The 12278-nt window shown below is 39.2% G+C and overlaps 1 protein-coding gene across 8 annotated transcripts in view; it reads left to right on the top strand.

The window, feature by feature from the left end:
• The window catches only part of THOC6 (THO complex 6), a 199006-nt gene extending 191947 nt beyond the window's left edge, over nucleotides 1–7059 (top strand). For all 8 annotated transcript variants that reach the window (XM_033944779.1, XM_033944778.1, XM_033944771.1 and 5 more), the window contains one exon: nucleotides 6803–7059. In XM_033944779.1, coding sequence (XP_033800670.1) covers nucleotides 6803–6886 — 84 coding nt within the window. In that variant the 3' untranslated portion in view covers nucleotides 6887–7059. The remainder of the gene's footprint in view (nucleotides 1–6802) is intronic.
• The last annotated feature ends 5219 nt before the right edge of the window (nucleotides 7060–12278 follow it).

Genomic DNA, 12278 nt, shown 5'->3' with positions numbered 1-12278 from the left:
CCAACTCCCCCAAGTCCATCTCCCCTCTTTCCCATCTAGCTTTATTTTGACGTTACAACATGTTGCCAGTGACGATAGTGATTTAGTGATCCACTCCTGCCGCCACTCCTTGCGTCTTCTCTCCAATGCGGCCCCACCCTCAGTGAAAACTTCCTGTTTCCGCTTGGGCAGCCGAATGGAGAGAAGACACCAGGAGTAGCGGCAGGGTAGTGAATCGCATTTGCTACCGCTGCTTTTGCCTGGCCAGGGGGAGGAGAAATACTTCCAGCTGGGAAGGAGAGAGCCTTGCTGCTGATGATCTGCCGCTGATCTGCAGAGGTCCATTCAGGCTTTCCCTCTGCCACCAGAGTCCTTGCTTCTGATGTAACTTCCGGTTTCACAAAACTGGAAGTTACATTAGATGGAAGGACTCCAGTGGCAGAGGGAAAGCTCGAATGGGTCTCTAGCAAGGGGGCCGATGAATCAGTAAGTTCAATTTTTTTCAAAATCAAATCGATTCACCCGAAGTGAATCGGTGATTCAAATCGCAAATTGGGCAGTACTACTGCTGATGTCCTGAAGAGTTACAACAGTGCTGGGTCAGCAATCACCATATCCTGTGAGGGGAGGGAGGACTCAGGATAGTTACCCAAGTTGCTGTAGGGTTACTAGATGTTTGGTTTCCCCAGAAAAAAGTTGCAAAATTAAAAAGCTGCCTGGATTCCAGAAATAGTCCTCAAGGAAATATGGACATCTGGTAACACTATCCATGAGTATTTCGCCACACTCACTGGCCGGCACACTGTCTTCCCATTCCATCTCTGAGAAGGTAGGGGCAGTCTCTTCCAAAGCTGGCTCTGTGGAAACCTCCTCAACTTCAGCCATTTCCACTTTTGTGGGCTGTGAGGATCTGGTGTTGCTCTCCCAGTCTTCCCCCCTGGAAATGTCTCCTCAAGCTTTTATGTTCCTCTCTCCTTGTAAGACTCCTGCTTTGCTGAAAAATCCTCTCACTTCGAGGGTGTGAGTGTTGTGGGCATTCCCTCCACCTGCTTGGTCTCCTTGGCCATAGTGTGATCCCTCTTCCTTTCCCTGGGACACCTGGGGTGACCTGGTATTACTTTCCCCCTCCTCCCTTCCACAAATTCTGGAGTATTCAGTTTAGGTCTCTGTCTTCCTTGCACTGCTTTGCCTGTAACAATATGGTGCTTTTTAGTGCCATACAGCACTCACAAGCTTCCTTTATTTCAGTCATGGGCATAAAAATCTCCCCAATGGATTTTTTAATAGTTTTTTTTAATCTCTTCTAAAAGTGTCCATACCTAATATCCTTTATCAAAATTCTCCCAATAAACCATTTTCATCTATATGTTTTTAACAATAGCTTGCACTGTTTTAACCTGTACTAAAGTCAGTGTACTCTTATCCAGTTCCCTGGATCATTCTGGAGCCCTTTTTAGCTTCTGCTCAATAGGAAGAGCTTATTAGATATCTGTCTGTGTATTTATGGTTTGTGTGTATGTTAATTGCTAGGGTTGTGACTCCCAATCTTTGCACAGTAGTATGACTGTGAAGGGAGGGAAAGTTCACTTGTTTCAGGGGATCTGGAGTGATTAGAGGAACAAGAGCAGCACCCAATAAATCTAGGCATGTCATATTGGTTGTTGCACATCAACAAGGCTGGAGCATTATCTGAAAAACTCAACTGAGACCATTTATACCCTGATTAAAGAATAAAGGAATAGAAGGGAAAAATCACACAAATACAATTGAAATCCAGGCTATAGGTTAGCTTTCAGTTCTGACTATTTAGAATATCCTATTTACCCTTGTTAAAAATTGGCATTATGCTGACTGTTTTCCAGTTCCTTGGGTGTGATGCTAAAACTGAATGATTAGATTACAGATTAGGTTAAGTTCGTATGCCACTCCATTTTTGAGTTCCTTTAGGCTTTGTTGGTTGCTATTTAGCTTGTCTGTTTGCTCTAGTATAGAGGTGGACAACCTTAATGTCCAGAGGGCCACATTATTGTCAGTACTATGCCTGTTCATGATTTCCTATTACTGGTGATATTATGGAACGAGTTGGGTGAAAAAGTTGATTCACTGAAGAACATCTACAATAAGAACTATTAAGTGCAATTTTTGCTGCTAACATATGGACATACAGATGAACATTTCAATGAACTATAACAATGGATATTTTAAATGAGATGAATGAACTGGAGGGCTCCATTTGTGTGATTATAGTGTGGGTGTAATGTGATGTAAGATATAAGATGTCAAGATAGATGATTAAATTTTGGATTTATATGAATAAATGATATATGATACTGTTTAATTAGCTTTTCATGTTTTTAAGTATTTATATATAAATAGGAAGCTATTGAGAGGTATTGATAAGTCCCAATGGGCATTGTGTATTGGTGGTTAATAAATATGCTTGAGATAGATTTGCATGCCTGTCGCCCCATTATATGCAAATCTCTCTCATGCATATTTATTAAAGATATTCTGAAAACCCAACTGTTCCTGAGTAGCCCTATGCTATACGGGTGAGGCAATATTTTGCACTGGTGTAGGGTTTCCCAAATCTGTTCATGATTACTTCCTTGCCAGTCAGGTGTTTAGGATATCCACAGTGAATATGCACGAGATTGATTTGCGTATACTGCCCCCATTTTATGCAAATTTCTTTTGTGTATATTCATTGTGGATATCCTTAAAACCTGATTTGTAAGGGGTTACTCCAGGAGTGACTTTGGAAACACTGCACAATTGGTGAAACAATGTCTATAATTAAATCCTGTGCAAATTGAAGGAACATAACAAGTGTATTTTTAAGAAAGTGGAGAGCTTTTTATAACCAATGATGACATGAGTTTTGTCCTTGTCTAAAAATATGTGGAGAGCTTTTTTCTTTTTAAAAAAATATTTTTTATTGATAATGCAGCCAAAGTCAAGCAAGCAACAAAGGTGATAAAACAAAGTGATACAAAAACAGTGCAAACAGTCCAGGAATGGCAACTGTAATCATCAGCAAAGCCCAGCCTACTAACACAAGACCCATGGTAAACAAGGGTACAATAACAGAGCCCGGGGCATGCTCTAGAGTACAGCAAACTATGGGGCAGTAACCCCCCCTGGAGACCTAGCCAAGGCTGCAATAACAATGTTTAGTAGAAAGAACAGACCCCTCCTCACATACACACATCCAATTCAACATGCAGCAGACAACCAAGCGTACCATACTAGCCACACCATATAATCCCCACAGATCCCCACATGTACTCCATCCAAACACACACCAATCACATCAGCTTGAGAGTAGGTAGTCAGCAGGGGATTCCCAAGAGTCAGCCAATCAAGAGCTTGGCTGGTCCACGGAGTCAGCTACCACAGCCTTCCCCAGGAACGCCCTCCACAAAGACACATAATGGTATTTATCAATAATAATAATAATATAACAGTTTATATACCGCAGGACCATGAAGTTCTATGCAGTTTACAATAATTAAAAGATGTTACAGATTGAGTGGATTTAACAATGTTCTGCCGGTTAACATTGATTAAAAGATGCTACAAATTGAGTGGATTTAACAAAGTTAAAAGCTAGTGATTAACAGCTCTAGGGATCAGTTATTGTGGAATGAGATTGTGCAAGTTAGTTGCCTAAGTACTTTAGGAACAGATATGTTTTTAGGTGTTTCCTAAATTCCCCATAAGTAGTAGACATAAGCAATTGTTCTAGATCTTTACCCCATAATGCTGCCTGATGTGAGAGAAGATGTTGATGATGTCTTTTAAATTTACATCCTCTAACCAGAGGAGAAACAAAATTCAAGTGTGATCTTCTCTTATGTTTGTTGGCTGAGAAAGAGAAAAGGTCAGTTATGTATTTAGGGGCAAAACCAAATAGTACCTTAAAACAGAAACAACCAAACCTGAATTTCACACGTGCCTCCATTGGCAGCCAATGCAGAAGTCGGTAGGAAGGTGTAACATGATCAAACTTCTTCAACCTGAAGATCAGTCTGATCACTGTATTTTGCACTAGTTGTAGTCGCCGCATATTCTTCAGGGAAATTTAGTACTTCTGTTGCCTTGGGAGTGACTTCCGAGAGAGAGTTAGTGAATGGGATAATGATCGTGAAGTCATCTGCGTAGCTAAATAATTTTATCCCCAGCTGGGACAATTGTGCACCTAATGAAGACATGTAGACATTGAAAAGCAATGGGGATAGTGGTGACCCTTGCCAGATGGATTGCTCCAGGTATCAGAGAGATCGTAATTGAAATGTACTTGATAGGTGCGAGACATAAGGAAACCTCGAAACTAGTCTAGCACCTCTTCTCTGATACCAACTGAATCTAAGCATTGTAGCAGTTTCCCATGCTCTACTAAGTCAAATGCAGCGCTCATATCGAACTACATGATCAGGGCGTTAAGTCCCTTACTAAACAGGAGACGTAAGTTATCCAAGATAGCTGCAATTACTGTCTGCAGTGCTGAACAAAGGTCTAAAACCAGATTGAGTTTCATGTAAGAGAGAGAACTGATTAAGATCTTCTATTAATCCAATCCTTCCATGAGTTTTAAAATAAATGGAATCGATGCTACTGGTCTATAGTTGGTGACTAGTGCTGAAGATTCTTTACTATTTTTTGGAATTGGGGTTATTATTATGTGGCCCTTGTTAGTGAGGAATTTTCCATTTTTTAGGTTATCGGTTAAATAGAGAATGCAGTCTTGTAGGTATGGATTTCAAAAGTGTCCCTCTCTGTCATCAGTTGCAGCCAATGTGAAAAGGAAGCCGGCGTTTGCTCCACCCAATGCTAGAGCAATAGCTTCTTCACCAACAGGAGTGCAGTGTACAAAAACTTCCTGAGTGGGAGAGTAAAGCCCCCAGTTAGTAATTCCCAATGATCTCCCAACAGCAGCAGACTGTAGTCTCGGGGAACCCGGTGCCCCACCAAGTCATCTAGAAAGGGAGAACCTGAAGCCACAGGGCCACATGAGAACATTCCAAAAACATGTGAATGAGGGTGCCCTTGGCCTTCTGGCAATGTGAGCAGGTAGCATCATCCCACAAGCCCATAATCTTACCCCGAGCTCTAGAGATATAAGCATAATGCAGGATCTTAAATTGCATTTCTCTAAGGTCTGTGGAACCCACTAAAGGAGAGAGATTAGCAAAGAGCTCCAAAAGTTGGGCTTTGTCGAAGTCGACTTTTTCTAAGATCTTTTTTTTCTCTCTAATTTATTTAAGTTAGGCAGTGTGGTTTAGATCAGTGTTTTTCAACCTTTTTACACCTATGGACTGGCAGAAATAAAATAATTATTCTGTGGACCGGCATCGGTCCATGGACTGGCAGTTGAAGAACACTACGCTAAGTCATGGGCCAGACCCCGCCAAATCTCCACCCCAGACCCCGCCCCCATAATAGTACTAATTGCACCTTGCAATTCCCGTGCCTCATCTGGAAGCCTTCCTTCTGACATTGCAACGTCAGAGAGAAGGCTTCCGGTTTAGGCGCAAGATGGCCATAGGAGCCACTGCCCGTGGCTTTGAGCACTGAATCAGTTAGGAAGAGGGAGCTGGCTTGAAGATAACGCCACATCGATTGCACCGTGGACCGGCGGTTGAAGAACACTGTTTTGGGCTTGATGCATGTGCTGGCCCTATGGACCGGCAGGAAATTTCTGTGGACCGGCACTGGTCCATGGACCGGTGGTTGAAGAACACTGGTTTAGATATTTAAAGGATTATTGGTGAAGTAAATAAGTTATGCTCCTCAATTTTTGAGTGTTAGTATGTGGCAAATTGAAGGAGAACACAAGCAAAAAATCCAACAGAACTGCAGTAATATGTCGAACAACAAACAAAGGAAAAAAGTGCAGAGTGATGTACAGGATGCCAAGTCTTTAATCAACAAACATAGATATGAACACAAAATAGTTGGTATCCAAAATATGGTCTAGAATATTGGTGAACTGGGACACGACATGGTCCGTGTTTTGAAGAAACACTCCTTCCTCAGGGGTCCTAAAAAGTATCATATACTGGAGTACCATATGGATAACATCTCTCTCTCAGTTTTTTCCTTTATTTGTTGTTCAACAAATTGAAGGAGACCATCCTAGGTAGTATGACCTGCCATATTTTTTTACTTCTTTTTTTTTTTTTTTTTTTTACAAGAGGTACGATGTATACACAAGTATAGTTTATACGAGTGAATTTATTTACAAAATCAGTGCTTTACAATTAGAATAATATACAATTTTACTGTTTATTGAAATAAATGTGGGGTAAACATGCATGTGGGATACATATGAATGTCTCCGTCAACCTTTTTTATGAAGCAGCATTAGGGTTTTTTAATTGCTGGCGGTAAAAGCTCTTAGGAATTTTATAAGCATCAGAGCTTTTACCGCTGCGGCCAGTGATTTTTTTTTTTTTCTTAAACCTAACATGGATTCATAAAAGAGGGGAGGGGGCTTTATTTACAAAATTGGCTTTTTTTCTGCTGGGTATATATGGGTGTTGGGTATACAAAAATACAGTATCTCCCCATCTCTTTAGCTTTTTTTATATATGCCCGCTGGTCCCAGAAAGAAGGAAAATCAAGGAAGCAAAATGAGGAAAGGAGAGAGACTTATGTCAGAAAAAAATTATTTGGAGGAGCCAAGTCCCTTATAAGTGCAATATGATCTAACAATATTCATTGTATAAATATATTACCACAAAGACAAGGAGGAGTGAGTTGATCCTCTTAAACATGGCAATCTCAATTTTGAACTTTCTATCACCTTTTTTATTTGCAGGTGCTGACCGCTGCTGGCAACAGCCCCCGAGTTGATGTATTTACAAACTTTGGATATCGAGCCTTCTCACTCATGTTTGTGTAGTATCTTTTTCTTTATTATTTCCATTTTCATGCTGTCCTTTCTCATGCCATATTTTCTCCTTCACTCCTCTTTTGTCCCTACCTCTCTGCCAATTCATTTTCCCACTTTATTCCAGTATTCATTTTGTAAGAGATGACTTTTTTAAGAAATAAAATTGTATATTATCTTGTTCATTTCTTGCAGTTGTCTGGTTTGTGCTTTCTTCTGATTCTGTATATCACCTACCCGTGTTTACCCGAAAATAAGACAGTGTCTTATATTAATTTTAGGCCCAAAAAAGGTACTAGGTCTTATTTTTGGGGTATGTACATGATCATCTCTCCCTTCCTCTTTCCTTTCTCTCCCCCACATGTGCAGCATCTTTCCTCCCCTCCCTCCCATCCCTAGTGCAGCAGAACCCTTGAGCGAGCACTCCCTCCCTCCCACCCACCCCTACCCCCGCACACCTGCCATGCAGCCGAATCCCCATCCTTCCCTCCCTCCTATTGGAACCCGGCTGCAAGCCCTACTTACCTCCCTAAGCAGCGTCGGGCTCTGACAACTGCATTGAAGACTCAAGATGAGCCACTCCAGAAATACCTGTTGGGAGGACCCAAAAGGCCTCCTTAAAATATAGGGAGTCAGCTTGCTCCTTAAATATACTGGGCCCTCCCACTTCAGAGCTTTAAAAGTAATAGAGTGTGACTTGAACTGACATCTGTAAAATACAGGTGACTAGTGCACTGTTTCAAAAGTTGTGTTACTTGATCAAGACTCCCCCCACCACCCCAGATCAACTAAGCTAAAGTGTTATGGATTAATTGCAAATGTTGGGTGCAGTGTTCCTCAATCAGCCTGCAGAGACTTGCCCTTCCAAAATGAATCCTTCATTCAGAAGAACACTCAGACCAAATTAATATACTATATGTGTTGGCAAACTATAACTAAAGGACAATTATACTGTATAATTCCCTCCTAACATAGTAAATGACTGCAGATAAAGACCTGAACGCTCCATCCAGTCTGCCCTTTAATTACATGCATTACAATTTCATGATTAAAGTGTCTTTTTCTTTGTTATTTCTGGGCCATAGTCCTTAGAAGTCCGCCCAGAACTGTCCTTGGGTTCCAACTACTGGAGTTGCCATCAAAGCTCACTCCAGCCTAACCATACCATCTCAAACTTTTGCAGGATACACACTGTGAAGGTCTGCCCAGCGCTGTCTTCATGTTCCAAATTGCTGGGACTCCCATCGCCAGCCCCGAACCCTCCACCCATTCCTCTTGCCTCATCTCTGCAGCAGACTGTAATTACAGCATATACAGTCTCCAGCGATAGGTGTTTCTGCTGCTGGGCCTCGAAAAAAGCCCAGCTTGGACAATTATTTGTTGAGTCTAGGTGGACCTAACCCACCTCCAGTTCCTGGAGAGGCTGTGCAATACCATTCATTCATGGAGGGCTATCAGAATCTTCCAATAGTGAAGGATAATGGATCTTCAGTAAACCCGGAAGATGTAGCTCCAATGCTAGTATTAGCGTCGCAGTTCAATGGGAGTGGTATACTATTAATGTCAAGTGATGGTGAGCTTGGGGGAAGTTTTGGCCCAGTTTCTACTGGAGATGCTGTTAAAGAACAAGCTATAGTACCTGTACTCAAGCCACTCGAAAGTCCTTTGGTAGTTATGCTTGACTCACTCTGGACTGCAATTGAGAACCTTCACCTGGTATGTACTAATTTTATGACTACATCTTTAAACCTTTCTATTAAGCTGGGCCAGCTTGAGATGGTGACTCAACAACAAAAGGTGGATATGGCTAAAATTGAAAAATCATCTATTGAAATGAAAAATGTATTAATGCAACAAATGACTGACAAAGCTTTACTTTTGAGGAAAATTGAAAACTTGGAGAATCAAAATAGAAGTTTAAATTTGAGAGTCTTAAATTTTCCTATTCCAAGATTTTTAAAAAAAAATTTCTGATTAAGATCTCAGAAACTAGTATGCCTCCTTTACAGAAGATTTATTTCCTGAAAACGTCTCAGAAGTATTTAAAGTTAGTTGGAGCTTTGTTGGAATTGATGGATATATAACTTTCCGGATGAGCTATAGTTTTGGTCTCTTGTATTTTATCAAGACAAAGGGCTCCTTTTACAAAGGTGCGCTAGCGGTTTTACCACATGCACAAAATTACCACGTGCTATAGCGTGCACTAGCAAACTTATTACCGCTTATTATAAACTTATAAAAGGAAGCGGTAGTGGCTAGCACACGCAGCAATTTAGTGCATGCTATTCCACACATTAAGGCCCTAGCGCACCTTTGTAAAAGGAGCCCAAAGAGGTGGTGTTAAAGCTTTATTATAATTTGAAACAAGTCTACAAGAATATGTTTCTGGATGTCTCAAAATAGACCCAAGTTAGAAGGAAGTTCAAGTTTCAAGTTTGTTTAAAATTTCTTATACTGCCTAATCAGCCTTCTAAGCTGTGTACAAAGTTATAAAAACATACATTGGCTAAAATACAAACTTAAAATTACAAGGTATCTCTAGGGATGACTACTACATTCAAAGACATTAAAACCGTGACAAACAGGAACAGAAGGTAAGAAGGCGAGAACTACAATATTCAAAGTAAAAGAGAATGAACAGGGGGAAACTTCACTTTTGTTTGATTTTGGATCTTCCTCTTCAAACCCATTGATTTTGGGTGATTTTAATATCCATTTTGAAGAACTCAGCAACATCTATACTAAAGAAATTATATCTTATATCAACCAACTTGATTTCTGTCCATTAATAACAGTTCCAATGCACCAAGCAGGATATACTATTGATATGGTTTTGATTCCCTCTTCCGCAACTGATAATTACTTGACAGGACCCTGCCTTCCAGTTCCATGGTCGGATCATTTCCTAATTTCAATAACTCATACAACTTCATTTTACAAAGTGCATAATACCCCTTACGCTGTTAAATATAGGGATTTTAATAATTTGTCTTTAGATTCAATTACCGCAACCTTTAAACTAAATTTTTCAGACCTTAAGGCCAGCTCCTTGGATGACCTTCTAGTCCACTGGAATTTATCCACAAAGCAACTACTAGACGAATTAGCACCGACTCAATTAAGAATAATTTCCATACGAAAACAACTAAATCCTTGGTTTACAGCAGATCTGGCTCTTATTAAAAAATAGCTTTGATCCCTTGAATGCAAATGGAGAAAAAATAAGACCCAGAACAACCTTGAAAAATATAAAGAACACTCTAATCTATATAAACTAAAAATAAACCAGGCAAAAATGGAATACTATTCTGGTCTAATTTTGAAAGTGAAAAACGTCTCCGCGCTTTATTCTATTCTAAAATCAATTTCCAAAAAACAAAATCAAATAACTAATATCTTGCCCACTGCCCAGGAACTTGCTACTTATTTTACAGAGAAGGTTGACAACATTAGAAAAATTTTACTATAAATCTATACTCTGTATCAGTTCAGGATCAATCAGATTCAAGACTCTCACTATCTTCAAAATGCTCTGTTTAATCTACCAAATCTTCTAGAGATTGAATCCCTTATTAAAACCATTAATATTAAGGGCTTTCAAACTGATTCTATCCCCCCTTTTATTCTCAAGCGCTATTTTACCATTTTTGGTCCCTTCATTCTAACACTAATTCACGAAAATCTTCAAAAAAGCGTAATGCCTAAAGCATGGAAAGAAGCAGTGATCCGACCCATTATTAAGGATCAAAAAATCAGTTCTGAGGAAAAATCTAATTATAGGCCAATCGCAAATATCCCCTTTCTGGCAAAATTGATTGAAAAGGTAGTATTTAATCAAGTATCTGAGTTCATAGAAAAAACGAACATTTTACATCCAAATCAAACGGGTTTTAGACAGTATCACTCTAAGGAGCATTCCTTGATTGGTTTATCCACTTCCATCCTTTACTTTCTTGACCATCACACATCTGTTCTTTTGATCTCTCTTGATCTCTCATCTGCGTTTGATACGATTGACCACAACCTTCTCTTAGATAAATTGCAATCTATAGGTATAACAGATCAGGTCCTCCTCTGGTTTCAATCTTATTTTGAAAATCGCACCTCAACTGTATCTTTCAATGATACAAATTCAGAAAGTTTTTCATTAACATATGGTATTCCACAGGGGTCTTTTCTTTCACTGTTATTGTTTAATATTTTTCTTGCACCACTTATGACCCTTTGCCAAGACATTGGCTTTACCGCATATGCTTACGCAGAAGGCATTCAGCTTTTACATCCATTTGACCCCTCCAACCTCTCAGAAACATTAGCAATTAACAGGAAACTAGAGGAGATTCATCAATATTAATAAATCAAACGTCATGTTTTCCCCTTGGAAAGATAGCTCTAAAATTTCCTCTCCAATTTCTATTAAGGGTATCGCTTTACAACTGATAAGTAATATCAAAATTTTGGGAGTTGATTTTGATAATAAACTAACTTACCATAACCACATTAGTAATATTGTCAAATCTACCTTTTACAGACTGCGTCAAATTCGTTCTCTATCCAAATTTTTATGCCCAAAGTCTCTCAATATTCTAATTCATTCCTTGGTTATCTCAAAAATTTATTACTGCAATGCTTTATTCAAGGGAATAGCCCAAAAAGAAATTAGACGCTTGCAGATTGTTCAAAATGCCTCAATTAAACTTATAATGAAAGCAAGGAAATTTGATCATGTCACTCCTCTTCTTAAGAAAGCACACTGGCTTCCAGTTGCACATCGAATTAATATAAATTAAGTCTGCTCACCTTCAAATCTCTGGTATATAAGACCCCTGCTTTCATTTATAAGTTATTAATTCCTTATACCCCATCCAGATCACTGAGATCTATCGACCAACATTTATTACACCCTCACTCAAAGTTATCAACACACGGCGGCATTTTATTTTTTCTGTTACAGCTCCTCAAACTTGGAACTCCCTTCCTATTTATTTAAGAGAAGAAAATAACTTAGATAAATTTAAAAGTAAACTTAAGAGCTTTCTTTTTAAAGATGCCTATGATGCTTAGGAGTCCGTACCTACCGCTATAAACTCTTACAAGGTTACTATCTTATTCCCCTCCTATTGTTTTCTACCATAATTGTTCCTCTTTCTATCATCAATATTGTATTTCCTTACCCATTCATTCCTTCTGTTATTGTTTATATTGTTAGTTACTAATCTGTTATGTTTGCTTAGTGTCTACTTGTTTTTAATAACCCTAGTGTCTACTTGTTTTTAATAACCCCAGTTTTAATCTGTAATTTGAAAGATTTGTTCATCGCTTAGAAATTTGAGTAAGTGATTAATCAAATACCCAATAAACTTGAAACTTGAACTTGAAACTTGAAAACTGTAGTAAGGGTTGC

The sequence above is a fragment of the Geotrypetes seraphini genome, chromosome 5 (assembly GCF_902459505.1).
Source record: "Geotrypetes seraphini chromosome 5, aGeoSer1.1, whole genome shotgun sequence".
In the NCBI taxonomy this organism is placed as follows: Eukaryota; Metazoa; Chordata; class Amphibia; order Gymnophiona; family Dermophiidae; genus Geotrypetes; species Geotrypetes seraphini.
The sequence above is the reverse complement of the archived record's forward strand: the minus strand, read 5'-3'. Positions and strand labels throughout refer to the sequence as shown.